Source organism: Dreissena polymorpha, chromosome 3 (assembly GCF_020536995.1).
Source record: "Dreissena polymorpha isolate Duluth1 chromosome 3, UMN_Dpol_1.0, whole genome shotgun sequence".
NCBI classification, from domain to species: Eukaryota; Metazoa; Mollusca; class Bivalvia; order Myida; family Dreissenidae; genus Dreissena; species Dreissena polymorpha.
Genome location: NC_068357.1, coordinates 112,571,562 through 112,593,740, shown reverse-complemented (window position 1 = coordinate 112,593,740; position 22,179 = coordinate 112,571,562). Strand labels below are relative to the sequence as shown.

The 22,179-nt window shown below is 36.1% G+C and overlaps 3 protein-coding genes across 31 annotated transcripts in view; 2 read left to right on the top strand and 1 right to left on the bottom strand.

The window, feature by feature from the left end:
• Window positions 1–22,179, top strand: part of LOC127871061 (uncharacterized) — a 161,791-nt gene that overhangs the window by 41,850 nt on the left and 97,762 nt on the right. The gene's annotated exons all lie outside the window — the stretch shown is intronic.
• The window catches only part of LOC127871060 (endothelin-converting enzyme homolog), a 123,533-nt gene that overhangs the window by 11,364 nt on the left and 89,990 nt on the right, over window positions 1–22,179 (bottom strand). For 28 of the 29 annotated variants that reach the window (XR_008045078.1, XR_008045076.1, XR_008045081.1 and 25 more), the window contains 15 exons: window positions 18,119–18,326; window positions 17,413–17,622; window positions 16,841–17,094; window positions 16,334–16,437; window positions 15,675–15,906; window positions 15,386–15,505; window positions 14,240–14,326; window positions 13,356–13,513; window positions 12,010–12,104; window positions 10,764–10,882; window positions 6,084–6,104; window positions 3,329–3,427; window positions 2,875–2,952; window positions 2,356–2,459; window positions 276–386 (listed from right to left, as the gene is read on the bottom strand). Coding sequence is in view for 11 of the 29 variants with exons in the window: in XM_052413691.1 (XP_052269651.1) it covers window positions 276–386; window positions 2,356–2,459; window positions 2,875–2,952; window positions 3,329–3,427; window positions 6,084–6,104; window positions 10,764–10,882; window positions 12,010–12,104; window positions 13,356–13,513; window positions 14,240–14,326; window positions 15,386–15,505; window positions 15,675–15,906; window positions 16,334–16,437; window positions 16,841–17,094; window positions 17,413–17,622; window positions 18,119–18,326 (2,000 nt within the window). In the remaining 18 variants the exon portion in view is untranslated. The remainder of the gene's footprint in view (window positions 1–275; window positions 387–2,355; window positions 2,460–2,874; window positions 2,953–3,328; window positions 3,428–6,083; window positions 6,105–10,763; window positions 10,883–12,009; window positions 12,105–13,355; window positions 13,514–14,239; window positions 14,327–15,385; window positions 15,506–15,674; window positions 15,907–16,333; window positions 16,438–16,840; window positions 17,095–17,412; window positions 17,623–18,118; window positions 18,327–22,179) is intronic. The other variant, XM_052413693.1, reaches the window with a different exon arrangement.
• Window positions 19,216–20,297, top strand: LOC127871062 (uncharacterized protein KIAA1958 homolog). The gene is made up of 2 exons (XM_052413704.1): window positions 19,216–19,830; window positions 20,121–20,297. Exons 1-2 carry the CDS (start codon window positions 19,216–19,218, stop codon window positions 20,295–20,297), a joined length of 792 nt encoding a protein of 263 aa, XP_052269664.1.

Genomic DNA, 22,179 nt, shown 5'->3' with positions numbered 1-22,179 from the left:
CCTCGCTCTGGGAAAACGGCGATCCATGCACGTGTGTACAGTGTGGTCCCATATTAGCCTGTGCAGTCCACACTGGCTAATAAGGTACAGCACTTTCCGTTTGTTTGTTTTTTGTTAAAGGAAAGTATTTTCTTAGCAAAAATCGAGTCTAGGCGTATCTGCCCTGATTAGCCTGTGCGGACTGCGCATGCTGATCTGGGACGACACTTTACACACGTGCGTTTAGGCCCATTTTTTCAGAACGAGACTCATGTAATATATAAAATCAGATGTACCTGGGCCCATCGTGGCTGTATATGGGCAGGTGAAAGAGCGCTATGGGGAAGATGATGTCGTTCCTTACCGGGGAGTAGTCCGACTCCACCGTCACCGGTGGGTTTATCCAGCTACAGACAGACGGACAAACACGGTCACGTTTATGGAAATAGTGTAAGGTTGAGAACGTAATTAAAGTTGATGGAAACGCTGTAAAGCTGAGCCCTAAATTTTAGTTAATGGAATGGTATAAGGTTGAGAACTTAATTTAAGTTATAAAAATGGTGTAATGAAGAGAACTTAATTTAAGTTGATGGAAATGATGTAAGGTTGAGAACTTAATTTAAGTTGATTGAAGTGGCGTTAGGTTTAGACCTTAATTTGAGGGAAATACTGTGCGGTTGAGAACTCAATTTAAGTTGATGGAAATGGTGTAAGGTTGAGTACTTAATTTAAGTTATGGAAATGGTGCAAGGTTGAGGACTGAATTTAAGTTGATGAAAATGCTGTAAGGTTGAGCACTTAATTTAAGTTGATGGAAATGGTGTAAGGTTGAGAACTTAATTTATTTTATGGAAATGGTGTAAGGTAGAGAACTTAATTTAAGTTATGGATATGGTGTAAGGTTGAGAACTTAATTAGAGTTGATGGAAATGCTGTAAGGTTGAGAACCAAATTTCAGTTGATGGAAATGCTGTAAGGTTGATAACTTAATTTAATTTGATGGAAATGCTGTAAGGTTGAGCACTTAACTTAAGTTGATGGAAATGATTTAAGGTTGAGGAACTTAACTTAAGTTGATGGAAATGCTGTAAGGTTGAGCACTTAATTTAAGTTGATGGACATGGTGTAAGGTAGATATCTAAATTTAAATTGATGCAAATGGTGTAATTGATTGCGCGGTTAGCCAAAGCACGCTGGTGCATACAATTATTTTATTTATTTTTAAATTTCCTTACTAAGAAAAACGATGTCCTATACCGATCACTTTTTTTTATTATTTAGCTTATGCTTTAATTCCAATGTTTTTATAACCTTTTCATATTTAAACATTTTACATATACAATAACGTCACATTAATATCGATACTAATTTAAGCATCATAACAGAACAGAACAGAATAGTTTATTTTTGACTTAAGCATGTGAAGCTCATCGTCATTAACATACATATAAATAACAGCATGCGTTGAAGTACACACAAAAACACACATAATTTTATAGAATAAATAATCTAAATAAACACGAAATAAACATAGTTCGTGAACATATTTCGTGAGAATGGTACATGGATGGGTTTAATACACAGTGGTCACACAATGTTATGCATATAGGTTTACAAATATAGGTATAATTACATATTTCTGACCTTATTTTTTTGTAAAAATGTATTTCTATTTAACACTACATATATATGACATTTTCTCTTATTTTAAAGCATGTTAAACAATACATGGCTAGCTTTCTTAATACAGTTTTGTTTGAGCTATTAAGTAGTTTAATAAACTTGAACATATTTGGCCGGATTCTATAATATTTCGGAATTAATGCATTCCTAACATCATTATAATAAGGACATTTAAGAACAAAGTGAAATTCATCCTCGATGTCATTAAGGTTACATAATATACATTTGCGTTGATCTCTGTCAATATTCTGGTGTCTGCCCGTTTCTATGGATAATTTGTGAGAGGACAAACGTAATTTTGCAATAATGTTCCTATGTTTTTTGTTGTCAACAATATCAAGATACGATGATCTTTCTGAAGATTTCTGTCCCAGATGTTCAGCACAGGAGTTGTTGATGATATTTTCTTATAAATTGAGAATTTGATAAAATTCTGCAAATAGTATAAATATAAGTAACACTTTGGCCAATTAACTCTTAACAGCATTTAATATCAAGGTTTGCAGCTGAATATTCGAGTGAATAAGTAAAATAGTCAGATTTCCGGGTATTTTTCGTTGAATTCAACAGGTTGATTTCTCTCTATCTTCTTTTGACACTAGAAAATAATTATATTGCTGGATCGGAAATTTAACTTAATAATTTAATTTGTTACCCATCTGTTAGGACTTATTATATATTTATAAAGTGTACCTGTTAGTTCTGTCGAAGGGCTGATTTAGGGACATCACCATGTTTTTGATGGTAAACCTGCGCCAACTCAGCAAATTACTAAACCAGTCTTTCTCTACGAGCATCTGCAACACATACATTGAAATAAGAGCCGCGAAATAAGAAAATGGGTCTTATACCATATGCGCCAGCGTAGCTCCATACCGGATTTCGCATCCGCGCATTCTGGTAAGAAGCAACCATGTCCGCAATGAAGTCACGCAAGGTTTCTAACCAGACTGCAAAAATGCACAGGCGTGCATGCAGCTTCGCTGGCCGCATATGGCATAAAACCAATTTACGTAAAATGCGGTTCATAGAATAAAGTTAACTGGATACTTGGAAACGTAGAATGAAAGGCGCATGCATATCATATCATCATATATTCATCATCATAATTATGTACACTTAATTTAGAATTATAATAATTGGCCCTTAATGCGATCCGAAACCGCCAGTATTTATGTTTGTTTCGATGTGAAATAAAGGGCTTCAATTTACCTCCTTGTAAAACTCATTGAGGAAAGTGGTGTTCAGGATGAAGGACGGGTAGCTCACTTTGTCTATTATCTCGTTCAGCTGAAATAGAAATTGCAAACATATATCAACCTTTTGTTCTTTATGACTGTAAGTTGCTTTAACCATTTTCTTAAAACTTTATTTAAAATTACATCACACATTTACTATTATCAGCCTTTTAAGATTTTTTTACGAAAAAATACATGACAGTGAACAAAAGACATTACAACTACGTAATACATACGTAAATTCAAAGTGCAATCGTGATGTTCAAAATATAACAAAAAAAATAAAATGTAAATAATAAGTATGCGAAATAACTTAAACTAGATCCGTTTAATATAAATGCGTCAATTTATGGCATTTGAGATGGATTCGTTAACTGCAGTTTGTACTACAATATAAGTATACGACATTCCTTTATTTGTTCGGATACCTTTTTTTCCGCGTTTGCTTTCGTGACTGGGTCCATCCAGATCTTACGTAACAAATAGTCCCTGAATGCTCGCTTGACGTATTCCACGAGGCCTTTTATCTGCAAAATCAACGTTACGTCGTTCGTAGCGTAAAGTTGCTTACGTCATTTTAAAGGGGAGATTTGACAAAGCTTCTTAAGATTCAGCTTATTGTATGTTAAATGATTGAAAAAAGAACAGATAATTATATACAAGCGTAACTAAAGGTAAATCTATACAAACTTGCGAAAAATAATCATAGTGCGTGAAAGCATTTCGATTTATATGCGTGTTAAATTATGTTAGTTAAATTGAAATAAAAGCAAGATATGTACCACAAACACAATCATTAACAAGATAAAGAAAAGCTATATAACACCGTATTCAATCAAGATTCACATTTGAGACCATTTTCTCAAAACTAATTCTACTAAAAAGGCAAACAGCTTATGATAAAGGCTGCAACACATTGATCATTCGTTCGGATTGTAGCCCCTAAAAATTGTAGCGAGTAAGCGCAGAATAAAACTATTTTATCCATATTTAGTAAAATCCATATAACCTTTCTTAAATTACAACGATTTTGACGACATTTTATAGTAGACAAATGGAAATAAAAATGCCATTTTTTATTTGGAAAAAATACAGTTTTGTTGAGTTGACCAAATAGCTAAATGCCCCTATGTCTTTTCTCTAACCTTTTAATGAAAAATTAGTCTAAACGAAAATGAAAAAGCTTTTTGGTGCAAAGTGGACACTGCGGACGCAATAAAAAAAAATAACCATATTTCACATAACGAGTTTTAGGTGCGGAAAATCCGAACATCTGATCAATTTGTTCGTGTCTTTAAAGAAAATAAAAAAATATCGGAAGAAAACAAAGAGCATTCCAATAAGTTAAAAACAATTATTATTTAATTATTTTTTAACATCTTCTGAAAATTCACGAAAACCCCAATAGTCATTCAAAAAAGTTTGAAAAGGGTAAAACTGTGCGATTGTTTCCTTAAAGTCAAAAATAAATAAAATTGTATATGATATTACTCCAATGAAGATATAGTATAAGTTATATCAATAATAATAGTATGAAAATCAGGTATGTTTATTATATTTGTATGAGCAAGTGCATTTAAATAAAGATCCATAAAAAATCTTGATACCTTAATAGACTAACCATTAGCGCACTACACTAAGATAGCCTTACTAATACAAAAGCAGCATTCAGTTCAACCTCTTTGAACAGCCCAATCAGATTTGAAGCTGATTGCAGCTTTAGACAGGGTCATCAGACAGTTCTGATAACATCTTAGCCTCGTTCTGAAAAACTGGTTTTCATGCATGTTCTTAACATGTTTTCACGGTTTATCCTGAGCAGTCCGCACAGACGATTTAGGACGACAGGATCGGATTTTATGGATTTTTAAGGAAGTTACTTCTGAACGATAATCTACTTCACAGGTGTTGGGCGCTTGGCCAATAATATATCTGAATTATTTTTTTGTCAAAGTGACGAAAAATGTTGTTTTATGACTTATTGATATTGTTTCAGTGAATTGGCCACGCGCCAAACACCTGTGATCTAGTTAAGGTGGAAATTGTGGTTCCAGTTTGGCCTGTGAGTACGGCAAATACTAATTTGGGAAGACACTAAACACATGCGTTCAGCCCAGTTTTCATAAAACGATGCTTATATAATATGATATAACTCATACAAAGTGCTTTATAACGGAATTCTTACTGCCTAGAACTTAATCAAAAGTTGGTTTTTGAATCAAAGTTTGGGCGAAAGGGTTCGTGCTTTTAACTCAACTTAATCCTAATCGAGATATTTGAGGTCAATAACACACGGACTCTTGGGTCATTAAAGGGACATGTTCTAGAACTTAAAAATATGCTTATTACCAACTTTGTGAAGTTTTTGGTGACGTATATGAACAAGCGCAAGAACTAACACTAATTACACAGATATACTCTAACGACCGAAAGCTGTCACTGCAAATAATCAATGTAAACCACGGGTTTGGCTTAAAATAAAGTTACGTGTACAAAGCTATTTAACTTGGTACATGTTAGCCTAGTGATTCGGAAGTCAGTGATTTATGATCAACATATCATTACTTCCCCTTGTAATGTTTTTTTTTAGAGACTGTACTAGGTTTTTAACAGAAATTCTTTAGCGAAAGAAGTTACCAATAAACTTTCCTATAAAAAGTATTTCTTAATTCGCGAACAAGTCCCATTAACCCATTTATGCCTAGCGTCTAGAAAAAAAAGCCTTGGCAAACAGCATAGACTCAGATGAGATGCCGCATCATCTGGGCCTGCGCTGTTTAATGGGTTAACACCGAACTCGATGAATGACGGTCAAATCTCTCGCAGTGGAATACGGGTTTGGGGAATTTAGGTTCTGGATACATGTGTCAACAAAAGAAGGCACTCTTGGAAGTATAAACACACGTCTGATAAAAATTGTGTATTGAAAACATCATATAAAATGCTTTAGCTTTAGATATGAAATTTATAATTATATTCTATTTTATTACACCTTCCACCAAAATGTATAAACAAAATAAAACTGTTATAATAAAATACCGATTTACTTGTTTTTTTTTTAACCAGTCCAATCGATTTCAATATTAATGTTTTATTCATTCTTTATTATATAACAGAATAAACAATGGGGAATAAAAGCAGCAATACCCTAGCAGGTATCTATTCATTCATTTATATACAAACCTTTAGAATTCGTTCGTCCGCCTTTAAATTATTACAAGAAAAAATACTAAATGAGTAATACTGGAAGCAAGATGACAAGATGCCTTTAAAAGCACAGTGTTATACTGTTTATAACATACAAATGGTGTTTCGTATATGAAAACACATCGATAAACTTTATCGTGAATCGTGAATTTCAGTTTATCAATGTAGATAAATTTGCTTACATCCATTTTCTTTGAGAAACACGTGTATAATACATGTATATGGTAATATAAATAATCTTTAAAGCTCATAACACTCTTTATGACTTGTTAGCATAATTAAATTAACAGTAGTAAAATACATATTACAGTTGAATCATTTTTTCATTTTAATGTGTTTCAATTTATTATATTTTTTCAAATGTATTTAACAAAACATTTTATTCTTCCGTAGTGATAATGCACAGATTTAAATGCCTATGAGAACAATATGCGTGTATCAGAGAGAAAGGAGAATTAATAAATAAAGTGCGTAAGCATACTGTTTTGTACTACAAAAAAGAATGAGGAAAAACAATTTACAGTAGAAGCTTGAAGTACTAAAAACTGTATAAACATGAATCACTAATGCTAAAAATACTCGATACGTTTTATGGGGTCATAACGATAAATGCTTAGGTACATGCATAGTTATGGTCTGAACCGAGTTATATGTTCCGTTATCACTACATTATATAAATCCAACACCTTTTGAATACCTAAAACCAGTTAACGCGTTCTATCGTTCCACATATTTATATCGAATTTTATATCGAATTCTATGTTACTTATTTGTTGTTTTTTTACGTTAAGATTAGTACATATTGTATGCCTTCCTTGCTTCATAACAATACCGTGCAAGAATAGCTTTCATTACCGTCAAACATTAATTAACAGGTTAAATATTTTATAGCGTTAACAGGAACACATATTTACATTAAATAGAGTATGCCACCCTAATTACAGATATGTTTACCCTCCACATTAATGAAGTAGTCCGCATGGAAAATAAAGAAGCGAATATTTACTGAGAATATTTTGTGACATTAGCAGTTATCAAGAAGAGAACGAGGGGCGTAACTGGGCTGATTTTCAGTGTACGCAAACGGCATGCTAGGGGGGTCCGGCGGCATGCTCCCCCGGAATTTTGTTTATCTCTACGAAGCCGTACGTGCATTCAAGAGAGGTTTCAGACAATATTATAGTGCAAAATACGGAGTGATAAGCTCGGATATGATATCATTTGTATTCGATTTTAAGACATGTGATTTTCCTTTAAAAATTTTATTCCAGAATTTTGTCAGGGTATATCATTTAATGTATGTCTAAATAAAACCATTACAGTAGACTCTGCCAATACCGGACTCTCTGAATACCGGAACTCTCCCGATTCCGGACGGTCGGGCCAGTCCCGTATTTTCTCCTTCTATTTCTTTGTTAAAAAATGTTGAATAAACCGAACTCTCTGAAAACCGGAAACCGGACGGGTATCTCCGTAAATTTGGTCATTTTCAACGTAAAATACATTGAGTATACCGGACGGTCTAAATTCTCAAGATGCCCGAGGCGTGAAAATAACAATACCTAGTCAGCACAACGAGTGCGGTGTCACACATTTTGCTCGCGCAATTATCGATAATCGGATTAAACATACCATAAAGGTGTCAAGTCGTTACCGCGCTATGGGAGTCCGATTAAGTAATGTAAAATAAACTGTGAATGTCTATAATAGACGTGCGGTAACACCAAAACTGATTGACTCGATCGTTTATTAATTATTTATTATCACCTATGATAAACAATTTAATTAAAAAATTATTGCATGCCGTTGCGACGATCACTTTCTTGTGATCTTCTCGGGTATTTTAAAGATCTTATAGCCATTGACATGAAAAGGATGGCGACTTCCTAGCAACGGCAGACACCCTCCTTAACATTGCAAAAAATAAGATCGTAAAGGAGAAATGTGCTTTCAAGCAGAGAGTGATCTTGGACTTTTTCGTGAAATCGTAAACTTCAAGAATTAGTAGGTTTTGAGATTATGAATATGTTAAAAAATAATTATGACGCTGTTTTTTGCTTATGTGTATGTTTTATGAAATGTGGTACATGTATGTATTGAATAATAAATCGTGTATCTACAACAATCTTATTTGTGTCGTCACTCGCCTATATTACAAATGCCACGTACGTACATGTATAAAGCACCACGCTCACTTTGGGATTAATCAAAACAAGTCGGTATGAATTTTTTTTGCTTTTAATCGATTAAAAACACATTTTTTATGAATGCAATTAACATCATCAATACCTGCGTACAGTTATCACATGATACATGTAAATGTATATGGTTTGTTTTATTTCTATGTGATTCTGTACACAATGTATACCATGTATAAGATAAGATAAGATAAGATAATCTTTTATTATAGTGACATGTGTTTACGTACAGGAGATTAACAGACATATATACAATGCATACAAGAACACCCGGCCTAATAGGCCTATAAGTCACCTTAACAACAGTGTAAAATATAACGTGATCATTATTATACAAATAGACAATGAAATATTTGAGCAACATACTTAGTTCAATGAATAAGTTAGCATCTTCTATATAATATATGTATAAGAACATAGCAAGAGTTCAATGATAATATGATATGTACAATTTTATCATAAGTAAGAAGACATATGCCTGAAAAATGTGTAATTCGTAGTTGATACTTAGAAGCCCATTTACATAATTATATTATTTTAAAGTTTTAACTGACACAACATCATACAACAGATATTGTTACTTATATAAAATACTGCTTCTGATATAAAAAGCATTTACAACAAATTTCGCACACTTTCTTGGATGACATTTAACCAAGAGAACTAATTTATCTTTATTTGATTGACAAGTAGCATATTCTTCAGAGTTCAAAATGTTCCCAAATATAACTGATCTTGTGTTTTCATAAAGAGCACATTCAACAAGAAAATGAGTTTCATCTTCGACCATTTCAGCAATATGCATACTCTTAGTAAACCGGAACTCTCTGAAAACCGGACGATCAGGCCAGTCCCGAGACCGTCCGGTTTACAGAGAGTCTACTGTATATGGTAAGGTATAATATAGGTCATAACACTTTTGAATGAAAGTAACTAAAGCTTAATTTGTATTGTTAAAACACAAATAAAAGAGAAATAATTAAGCAAAATCCATCTTTTTGATAGCAACTATGTCTATCATATTTACTCAATAACTCTAGTCACTTACATCTCGTCTTGTATTCTCTACCTATAGCAAAACACTTTTAAAAACAATATACGTAAAATGTATACATTCTAATTAATGCAAGGTCTCATGTATTACATGCATTACATTACACACGAAATAAAAGGGCCAAACGGCGCTCCTTTCGTCTGACAAATACGTCAACGACCTCTTCCAGATCGACCTCTCGCTCTCGGTGTATATTCAACAGGGCAAGACCGAACATGCGCTCCGTTCCCATGGTGCTACGGAGGTATGTCTTCACCCGTTATATTGTGCAAAAATACCATTCCGATGTTGCTGTCGATACTGGCATGCAGAGCAGAACGAGAAGACATTGCAAGTTTTGTTCTTTTACCCATCTCTTCTTGCCCAGGGCGTCAGTCTCTAAGTTCTCATAGAACCGCAAAAGCCGTTTGGCAGAGTAGTCGAAGGTAAACGCTATTGTTAGGACAGTTGCCATCATGTTCTTAGTGTGCATCGAGTCGGAGTGCATAATGGCGAGATTCAACCAGTTATCCTTGCAGTGAGTGTATACAGCTCTCGCGACGATGGCTTGGATGCGAGCCTGGACCCCCTTTTGCTTCCCGGACAGGTTCGGCGCACCATCATAAACTTGGCCGCGCATTTTCTGAACGTTTACTTCAAGAGCTTGAAGGTTCTCGAGGTAGGCATTAGCCAGAGCTTCGCCGGTGGTAGACTTGCACTCGGAAAACCAAACGGACTCCTCACGGAGACATGCTTTCTCTGCATCGTAAAATCGAAGGCAGAGAGACATTTGCTCCATAGTGGCAGCTCAGTGGCTTCGTCGAAGCAGAACGACTGTACTGGATGTTGGCTGGTTCTGATATTCCGTCGAAAACATCTTTGTACGGGGCGACATCAAATAAGCAGTCATTCTTAAAATCGCCCGCTTCGTTAACTCCATTCGGATACATAGTAGAAAACAACGATAAAGCGCAGTCGATAATAATGTTATGGATAGTCACCACCAAAAGAAACGTGACCTCGAAAATGGTAGCTAAATCATGCGTATTCTATGAAGTCGAAAAAAACACCTTACGACAGTTTAAGTGTTCTCGTTATGAAAACACATCTCTCGCATAGAAAAAATTGCCTAACCCGGGTTAGGCATCACATTCTGTTGCATTTTTTGATCGCTGTAATTTTGTACTTTTTCCAAACAGCGTACGCACGTGCGTATTTGCGTTGGCCCAGCTACGCCCCTGAGTACACCTCCCTGATCATAAAAACCCGAAACTACACGAATATTTTCGTCTTCCCAATAAATAAAGAAGAGCGCATTTATTTATATAGCGTTGCTTGACCTCCTTAAGCTAACTTGCCCGATCATGGTTTATATAAATGTAAATAAAGAAGTAGCGTCAGACTAAGCTTTCAGCTAACAATTACCTGAACGAACGTCGACTCCAGTGACGTAGCGTTGACGTAGATTGCCCCAGTTGCGAGCCCCAGAGCCCTGTTTGTGTAAAACGTGCAGCGTCGCCAGTGCTCTCCATCCTTCTCGATCTCTGAAACAGCGAATTAAAAGTTAAGTAAAATTACAGCTTAAAAGTGATATAATTATATTGCCGATAAGCCTCCAAGAAAATAGGTTCAATAGACGTTTTAGGGGCAAAGTGTGAACAATCAGACTAGTTGTGGAAGTGGATGAATGACGGACGAACTATGGGCAAAATGTTGACGAATGAACGAATACTCGTCTACTTGTAGAATAATTATGGCTTAGTGTGGACAATTGGACTAATTATGGACAAAGAGTGGACAATTTGACTAATTATGGACAAAGTGTGGACGAATGGGCAATATATGGACACACTTAGGGCTTAGTATGTACGTGTGAACTTATAAAATAAGTGTGGACTTTATTATGAGAGTTATGAGGAGGGCGTTGGTGAATTGATTATTTATGGGTTGTGTGTGGTGAATGGACGATTTAGGAACAAAGTGTTCATGACAAATAGATAAAGAAGGGGTCAAGTGTGGTGAATGGAAAATTTAAGTTCTAAAGTTGGGCATCATAAAGCCGGCTTAAACACTCAATACTGCTTTGGTTTGAACGATTCCAAAATGGTTAGCCCAGATGAAATCATTCTTGCATGTGATTGTTTTGCCTTGTTTTGCTGTGTTGTGTCATTTTGCACTTAGTTAATGGTCATAAATAAATCAGCTCGTACGTATATTAAGTTCTCTCCAGCAGGGACGATAATAGAAACGATAAAATGTCAAGACTTTACCAAGCGCAATTTAGAGAGTCTATGCGATACTTTGGAATAAACACGCGTTTTTAGCGTTTCTCGTCTTTGATTCTAAATTGTAAGAGGTGCTATTGAATACGGGTCACGTAATAATTAATTCTTCAGTACGCAGTTAAAAGAATTTTGAAAGAAATAGCGCATGCAATATTTGCGGACTCACACAAGGATCTGAAATACTGAAATATTAAGTCATAAAAAGCCAATGACCAGTAGAACCTGCTCTGCTGCTATGTGATTATAAACAATGTAGTAATGAAAGACAAATAATTACCAAAAAAATAATTTGTTCATGAATATAAGTCTCACAGTTAAAAATGATGGCTGCAAGACAACATTTTATTCTGTTCTATTTGATCCACTCAGTGCTTTGATTAACTTACCCTCATCGTGGCCTATATCCGGTTCGAATGTACTCAGATCAAAGTAACCCTTCATGGACCTGGCTAGAGCGAGCAGAACGTATGTCTGTAGAGTGCTGGAAAATGGGTTGAAAGTTCAAGTAAGTACATTTGTTATGTTTAAGGGCTTTATTATTAATGTTTATTTGATAACGATGCATAATGAATTTAACTTAAGAGTAAAAATGGGTTCGTTACTAGTATAGTAAGGTTTCATGAACGTATAGACCCTTGACGTGACGTTAATGGCGACTTCAGCGCCATGTCATGATTCGCAGGTGCTCACAAATTTACAAGCAAGATGTATGTGTTAATTTAATTTCCCTTTTCGGCAACAACATGCTCCGCAAAATCTAAAAATGACCTGTCGTACACATTGCCTTACCGTAATTTGTAAGACATTTAATTTTATGTTCTGTCAGACATGTATTCTTGTTATATGATATTTTTTTGTCACACAAACAGTTTCTTCGATTGTTTTGGTAAGATGTGTCTTGACAGGTTCCGCGGAGTCTTCACTTATCAGACGGTTATGCGCGGTCGTCATATACGATTTAATTTCTTCATAATACCACAACGTGTAAATCTTAAATTGTTTATGTATGAAAGAAAGTTTAAACAAAACAAATTTTATTACAAATACCACAAACAAAAATAAATAGTTATATCAATTTTAAAAACAGAAATAAATCTTGTCGTACAGAAGTCACTGTTTTTGAATTATTGCGATTTATTGCGTGTCGAATTTATTTTCTGAAGAAAATAAATTTCACCAAAAACGAAATTTAACGAAAATACATAGTACTTTATTCTTACTGCCGGGCTGATGTATATACATCTTTAAATCACTGCTATTTTTTGCTCTGTATTTTGTTACGAAATGTATTCGTTACTTTTTTTTCTTATAACACTTAATTATACACTGTACATGTTATACATTGACACGTCACGATACTTTATTTAAAAAAGAACCATGTTTATATTAAGACTATGTGAGTCGCGTTCTGAGAAAACTGGGAATAATGCTTGTGCGTAAAGTGTCGTTCCTGATTAGCCTGTGCAGTCCGCACAGGGTAATCAGGGACGACACTTTCCGCTTTTATGGTATTTTTAGTTTCAAGGAAGTCCCTCCTTACCGAAAATCAAGTTTAGGCGAAAAGTGTCGTCCCTGATTAGCCTGTGCGGATTGCACAGGCTAACCTGGGATGACACTTTACGCATAGGCTATTAAGCCCAGTTTTCTCAGAACAAGGCTCATGTCATAGTAAAGAGTTTTTCCGTTATTCAAATTTTCCGTAAAACAACGTAACTTGGAATGATGCACGTACCGCTTCACCGTCTCGTTCTTGCTATACTCCTCCACAATGACACACACGCGTTCTAGGGATTCCTCGTGCAGCACCACCACTTCCGTTTCGTTAGAGACCGCGCGGACTCCCTCACTTCCGATCGTCAGCAAACTGTTCAGGTACACTGACCAGTTTATCTACGAATAAATGAAACCGATAATATCCATAATATTTTTAAGAAATGTATTAACCCATTTATGCCTAGTGGACTCTCCCATTCTTTTAAATTGGATCAATTTATTTCCAAAATTAGGGATTATAGTATATTTATTTCTATATTTAGAATATTTCTTACAGAAATTTCTTTAAGCAAACAGCGTTGACCCTACGCTGTTTGCCAATGCCTTTTTTTAGACGCTAGGCATAAATGGATTAAAAATGTTTCACGTAAATATATGTTAGCGTTACAAAGATATGACTTCGTATTCAAATGTTAAATAAAGCTACATGCAAATTGTACCCTTTTAACATAACATATGATTATACTGATCCGAACTATCTTTTTCGCTTTAAATGTTCTAACTAATATTTAATTTAAATCTAAACTGTTTTCAACAACAAATGCGATACATGCTTATTGTTTCAGCCTAGTTCTACCAATTTTGGCTAAATGCATAATCTTAAAGTGTTGTCCCACATAAGCCTGTGTAGTCCACAAGGGCTTATCAGGGACCACGCTTTCCGCTGTTATGGAATGTTTTGTTGAAAGGACGTTTGTTCTTTGCAAAAATAAAGTTAATGCCGAAAGTGTTGTCCCACATTAGCCTGTGCGAACTGCATAGGGTAATCTGCGACGACACTTTACGCACATGCATTAAGTCATACAAATCATCTTCAATGTGATCTTTGAAATCGTCTCTTACCACGTTACACTTGCTTTGAAGGTCTCTGACCGTCATAGAATTGTAAGCCTGGGTGCGGTTATGAACGTGGAGATCAATGTCATGGGCCTGGAAACCAAATGAGAATTACAATAGACACCAAGTACTCAAACACGGATTTTCTATGAAAGGTTGAATACTCAAATAAATTCGCCTGCGTTTGGTAATCACATCCATGCATTTTATTTCATAGAAAAAATGATAAGATTACGATGATACGTTAAACAAACACAGTTTAACCATTCTTGATGTTTCTTATTCTCAATTGGTCATAGATGGCCCAGGCACTACTGAAAAGTACTCTGGGTTCTCTTAAGTACTAAATAGTATCCCGGGTACGGGGAAAAAACTAAAACGACCCAGGAGTATGGCCGGATTCCCATACAAATATTTTCCGTACAGAGGGTACATTGAAGTAAAACGCCCAATAGTATTTCTTACCATCCGTAAATTCAGTTATGTTTTATAATTATTGAATAAACTTATTGTATTTTTAACATCCTAACACCCGTTTATAGCTTATTTTGTATTAAAGGGGCCTTTTCACGTTTGGGTAAACTGAAAAAAATTGAAAAAAGTTGTTTCAGATTCGCAAATTTTCGTTTTAGTTATGATATTTGTGGGGTAACAGTAATACTGAACATTAACCATGCTCTAAAATAGCCATTATATGCATCTTTTGACGATTTAAACACCCGAAACTTATAAAGCGTTTCAACGCGAAACGAATTAATAATTTGGAGAGTTCTGTTGCTGTCGTTATATTTTGTGAAACAACGAGGATTGGTTACATAAAGTATAAAATACACCTGTCACTGTATTCGGAAGGATGGCCGAGTGGTCTAGGTGGGAGAACTTTTACTCCAGGACTCCAGGGGTCAGTGGTTCGAGCCCTGCTGAGGGTTACCTTTTTTTATTTATTTTTTTTATTTTATTATTGATTTTTTTACTGGAGCTTTTTATATCAAATATTAACATTTATCAATATAAAGCATTTAATGACAAACTTCAAAACATGCAAAAATCTGTGAAAAGGCCCCTTTAAGTTGTAAACTTATATACACACAATATAAGTAAAAAACTCATGCAAAGTCCGAGGCGGACTAAACAAATTTCAGGATTTTGTACCAATGAAATTTTCTTCTCCAACTCCAGCAGCTCTCGAGCAATCTCGTCTGCATCATCGCGTGACTTGTTAATCAATAGTCGGAGTAGCTCGGTCGTTTCCGTTACGTAGTCCTTTACCAACTGAAACCATATAAAAAGGATTGCATACCGTAAACCGTAACATTTAAACATTCATAACCAATATTTAAATAACTCGACTTTATCGAATGATTAAACTGTGTTAAAAAATGGAACAACTATTGTACATAAGTCTAAATAAGAAATACATTGTGTCGAATTTTTTACTAACTTCAGTGATATTTTCGTCCGGATGCGGATGGGAATCTTTAATATGGGGTTTTCTGGTAGTAGATTCGGTCGATGAAGCTGCCGGCGTCGTCCCGTAAGTCGCTTTCGTGGCGGACGTTACGTCACTTCCTTTACTGACCACGTGGTATTCTTGATCGGAGGTGGTGCTTTTGGTTCCGTTGAACTCGCTGTCTTTAGCTTCAAAACCGCCGGATGTTTTAGTTGTCGGAGAGCTTTAAGAACATTAGATTAAGGCATTGTTAATTCAACTGTCATTTAATAAGAAAATAAAACTTTGAACTGAATGTGTCACAGAAATGGATAACAGGCCCTTGTTTGAATTGTTAACTTTCAGTGAAATCTTTCCCTTTGAACCGTGGTCACAGGTGCCTTGCGCGACACGCCATGCCCACGGCGATCATGAGCTGCAATTTATTTTTGAAATGAAACATTTTACGTTTTTAATTACGTCCGGACACAAATGTGCCTATCACATTTCACTGTACGCCCCCCCCCCCCCTTTCCACATTGGTCATTAAAATGTGGGTAATTAAAAGTTATTCGAAGAATATGCTCGCTGGTGTTTTTAATGCATTCATCAACTACATGACATGTATATCGGCTAGAATTATAACAGCGCTAATGACAAACTCTTAGTACATCGAGACCGGGTCGCTGTTGTTGGAACTTCGCTCGAACACCTGGCCCTTGGTCGGTTTTACTTTGAAGATTCCGAACGGAAACGGCGTCTCGCCAGCTTCTATCTGAAAACGACAAGCAAGAAACGCGCGGCAGATTATTATTATATCGATTGGAAGTAATAATAATGAAAACAACGGTGAAGTTAATTACTAAGAGAAGATTTGAGCGTTTAAAATAGTGTTTGATATCTGCCATATCGTTCTGGCGTCTACACGGATTTGAAAGTCGCCGTGCGTGTTGGCGATTTTCAAGAAAGAGTACCAATCAGACATATTTTCCCCGCTTGTTCAAAAACGAAAAAAAATCTTCAATTTAGTACGCAAGTTTTGGCGAGTTGGCATCACAGCATCGTCTATAGCTTAATTTACTATAAATTTAAATGCATTTTGAAGGTTTATCGTATGTCAACATTTTTCAATTTTGCACGCGCGCGAGTTATTTTTCACGTTTTACATATTTATTAACCTTCAAAATGTTTCTGTCAGGTTTCCTTTCGTCTGGCCCGACCAGCACCTGGAACAGGGGCCACGTGTTCAGTCGGTGAATCTCGAGAAGACTGGGCTCAAGCTCGAACGTCGTGGGGCCGGGTCGGATCACAGAGGTCAAGAGAGACCGGAAGTCGCTAAGGGTCTCTGCGCGCGCGACTGTGCTTTCCGCCATACAGCTGGTGTAGAACTCGCGCACTTTTCCTGGGGCGCCCTCGTGCACATCATGCGTCTCTGTGAATATGATAGAGGAATAGAAAAGCATATGTAAATATCATGTAAAACAGTGCTCGCTATTAAAAACTTAACAATAACTCATGTGAACTTACAATAAAAAAAGAAATTATTGATTGTTTCCGCAAGAACAAATTATATGAGTGTGCTATTCTATTTTATTGATGTTAATTATTGAATTGTGTAACATCGTCACTTTATAGCTTTGAAAAACTGGTACTTTTACGCGTCATGTAGACCGTAACAAAGCCAATTTCTACCCTCCGGTTTTTACGTCAAACCTCAAGTTTGTAAGCCAAAACCAATTTCTACACGTACCTATAAAAGTTTTCAGCATGAACATGTTCTTATAGGCGAGCTCCTGGAAGCGGTCCCACAGCGGATATCCGGGTGGAATGGGCGTCTCCCTTAGCCAACCGCCGCACGCGTACTGATGGAAGTCCTCGCAGGGGTCGGCCGAGGGATCCATGGCGCTAAGGAGAGAGCTCGCCGCTGCCAGACAGCCCTTAGACTCGCACTTTTTAGGGGCTGCGTACGAAAATTGGAATAATTTGAACGACGTTTATAAGTGAACAGAAGAATGGATCTGGAAGAGTATTATAAGTATAAAACGATTTTAGTTTTTGTTACTGGAAAGTAAACGAAATATAAATAATAAGTACATTCAAATTGCGAATTAGTCCCAGGTATATGCTATTCAAATCACAGCTGCTAGCGTTGCATGCAAGTATACATTTATACCGAACAAGGAGGTGAACGTAAATGATGAACCAGAACATTTCAGCCGGAGTTTAATTATAGGAAGTCAATATAAAAATAATTGACATTTTATTTTTCAACATGTGAATATCGATAAATTACTGGTTCATCATTTACGTTCGCCCCTTGCAGAGAAAGTTGCTTATTATATCTTGTGTAACTATCAAGTCTAATGTCCTCACTTATATACGCTTCTTAATTAAAATCTAACAATCTTTAAACTGCGTAAATACATCTTTCGTTGTAATTGACGTAAATGGCGTACGTTTCACTTCAGTCTTTCCACCCATATGCGCCGCGAGTATGATCACGACGAGCAGACAAACGCACGCGAAGGCAATCAGGCATTTCTCCACCGTCGTCAAGTTCCGACGCCGACGGCAAGTGTCGCAGTTGAAGATTGCGTCGTCGTCGTAATCAAGCATATCCTCCTCCGATCCTGCACGGCTGTCGGCGAACGGAGCGTCCTGCATCTGCGAACAAATATCAACCAGGTATAAATATGGTGGCCTACTTCTGCCATATTATGTTGGCGAAGTATATGATATGAAAAGCGCAAAACAATAAGTTGGCAACGCAAAAGAACAAAAGTTGACATAACTGTCATTCTTATGTGTTATCGTTGAAATGCTGTCAAAACCCTCTTCTACGAAATGACGACCGAATTTTGATGTGTCTCATTTCGCCGCGGCTAGAATATTTGTAGCGAGTAAATTTCGAGTTTTGGCGCCTTTTAAACCATCAATACGCCATAACAAAACGGCAAAATACGGCCATCTTAATATGGGGCTTAATTTAGGTACTGTTAAAGACTTTTGTCGCAATACAACACAAGTGTTTATATTTAGAAGTAACTACTTTTTACTCTATAGCCTACAAGTCAGTCATTCAATGTAATAATGCGCTCAACGCGTGGAGCAATAGGCTAATTGTCTTAAAAAAGAAAATGATAAAAACATTTTTATCCCACTTTTACACCGAAATCGGTTGATTAAAGCCCCGTTGATTAAATTTCATCTATAATCAACGGCAAGGCTATAATCAATGGCACGAAATGACGTCATCAACTGCCGAACCGGGACTACTTTTTCCCACGCACCTCGTCGCCTGTATTTGCCAAGTGCATCAATAATAAAAACAATCTCAAATGTTTGTCAATCTTAATGACCTTAAAACAAATAAAAGTAGCAAAAAACCGTGTTTTTTGTCATTTATTTTTATTAAAACCTCTAGTGTTATGTAAATTTAACACTATGTTGCAAATAGGTTCTGTTGTTGTTGCTCCCCTTTGAAGAAGTCAGTTCGAGTTGCTCCCCTTTGACTATAGAACACAATCGTCTGCGAAATCGTAAACCCCTCAAAATGTCTGACGAATTTGACAAAGTCAATTTCTCATTAACTTGGGATGAAATAAATAATGAACATGAGCAACAAGCAACTGAAGTGGAATTAACACTAAGCCAGTTCCAGGAACAATATGGGTTTGATCCATCTATTTTGTTCACAAATGAAATTGAATTGACCATTGAGAATGAAACCAGCCCCAGTAGTAACGCACCATCCAGTAGCAATGTCTTCCCCCCAACTTTAGATCTGCATGAGAATAAAGAGTTCTTAGATGTTAACCTCACTGATGTTGGTGATTTCATTGTCCAAAATGAAAATAAAAAGACTGTATCGAAGACCTTGTCTGACATAAACAAATTTAAAAGGTTTCTTATGTCAAAAGCTGAATCAAAAGAAATCCACCACATAGAACCAACTCTTCTTGATGAGTATTTGGCCACTTTCCTGTTGTCCCTTAAAAAGTCAAATGGCACAGATTTTGAACCAAGCTCCCTCCGTGGCATCATTGCAAGTGTTGACAGGTACCTGAAACGACATCGCTATGGATGTTCAGTCATGACAGGGACTGGAGCCCAATTTGCACTCACAAGGGACACCTACAATGCAAAGAAAAAAAGTCTTAAGAAACAGGTAAAATTGAGATGAACGGTTATAACTAAAAGAAATTTGGCAAAAATAACATATTCAACAGAAAACGTATCATTTATGACAAAATTGGGAAAAAATCCCAAGTGTAGTCTGTACGAAACTAATACCCTGTCGACATAAAGTTGCAGTTAATAAATAAAAGTCTAAAAGTCACATTAAAAGTAATACTGTAAGCCTACGAAAGATAGAATACTCAAAAAATAAATTTAAATTAAAAAATATAGTCGAAAAGTTAAATGAAACAGTATAATAAATATAAATCACCAATTTAGGGTATGGGAAACCGTCCTAGGGAGGCCCATCCGCTGAGTGATACCGACATCGATCTGCTCTGGGAGAAGGGGATCCTTGGCACGGAGTCTCCGAAAGCCTTGTTAAATACAGTCTGGTTGAACAACTGCCTTCATTTTGGCTTGCGAGGTACAACGGAGCAATACAATTTGCGGTAAGAAACATTTTTACACACAAACACACAAAATATGTATCAATTTTTCTCATTATTTTTTCACCCCATTCACTAAGTACATCCGCTTCAACTTAAATGCTGTATTTCATTATTGTTCATATCTGACATTAAATTAAGATTCTTGTATTTTGTTAGGTGGGGAGACGTCCGCCTCCGTGTAGACTCGAATGGTGTCGAGTATCTCGAGTTAAACGAGCGGCAAACGAAAACGCGCACAGGAGAGAACATCGCTGACATAAGAAAAGTGTCTCCCAAGATGTTCGGCACTTCTGGACCAAGAAATCCCGTGTTAATTTACAAGCTGTACTCGAATATGCGTCCATCTGATTTTTCTTCAGATCAGCACCCTTTCTACCTGGCAACACGCACAATTGACACTGCATCCCAGTGGTTCTTGCGTCAACAATTGGGTGTCAACAAGCTGGGTCAGATGCTGAAGGCCATGGCAAAAGACGCCGGCTTTCCCGAGCACAAGAGAATAACCAACCACTCAGTTCGCAAATTCCTGGTCCAAAAACTTCGAAATGCAAACATTCCACCCACTGAAATCATGGCCATAACAGGGCACAAAAATGTCCAGTCCATAACCAATTATTCCACCATATCTGTTGAACAGCAGCAAAAGTGTTCCAACATTCTTGCTCAATCCAGTAAATGTAACAATCAAACAGCTTCCTCTTGTTCACCTTCATGCACTGAAACTATGGTCGAAATGCAGCCTACACAACCACTGTCTACCGTTGAACAAGTTGATCTTGATTTTCGTCCCACCCAGTCACTTCACCAGCTAATGTCTTTCTCTCGTTCGAACAACTTTGCCTCACAATTCTTTGGTGCCACTTTCCACATTCAAAATTTTAATGTGAATAATTAGATTAAATCCAAGTTGTTATTGTTATTTCGTCACGAAATAACCACATATTACAACAAAGAAGCAAATGTTTTGCACCTCGTGTTCTAGTTGATAGTTTGAACATCGAAAGTGAATTGTGTGTGGTGTTAGGCTACGTTGTATACAAATGTAGTTCCTTGTATTGAACAACTAAATGTTATATTAATGTTATAAAACTTTTAGATTTGCAATTCAATATGAATAAAATTGTTATTAGTAACGCACGATTCTTTGTCACAGAACGATATTCTGATTATTTTAAATGACAATTTGATCAGCGGTTATTTTTGGAACGCGGAGTAATACACTGATCTTGGTTACACTACAGTCATTATCAAAGTACGACAAACACTCATGAAAACTAATTTTGTTAAAATAAAAAGGTTTACTGAATAAAAAAGTGGGATAAATAGAATAATAGGTTAGTGTTGATTATAGATCAGGTTTATCATGCTCGGCACGAAAACGAAAAAGCACTCGCCAAGGCTCGTGCTTTTTGTTTTCTAAGCCTCGCATGATAAACCTGATCTATAATCAACACTTACCTATTATTCTCTATATAATTCAGTATGTAAAAGCAGTTTCTTTTCTATCCAACCTTCTTTTCCCATAGGCATTTTGTTTATGTACTGCCATAAGACTAAAGGTTTAGCCGGCATCCATTGATTACGATTATATTAACTTAACCTTCAACATGTAGTTGCAAAATCTGATCACATCATTTATGTGAATTTTTGTTTAGTTTTAATAGGGTAAATACTTAAAGATTAATACAAGCTAGTTTTAAACAGTTAAAACTAAAATTTCTATAAATAAAACTGGCAGAGATGAATTTTATTAAATTTAGAAATTTAATCCAGCTTTACAGGTAGTGATTTTTGTGAATACCAGACCTATAACATAAAAAGTCAATGTAAATTATTTTAATACATTGTACTTAACCCATTTATGCCTAGCGTCTAGAAAAAAGGCC

Bases quoted from the DNA above. Each gene is read 5' to 3' on its own strand.
- LOC127871062 (XM_052413704.1), top strand. From the start codon at position 19,216: ATGTCTGACGAATTTGACAAAGTCAATTTCTCATTAACTTGGGATGAA. The intron at 19,831-20,120 runs GTAAAATTGAGA...TCACCAATTTAG, and splicing joins AAAAAAGTCTTAAGAAACAG to GGTATGGGAAACCGTCCTAG.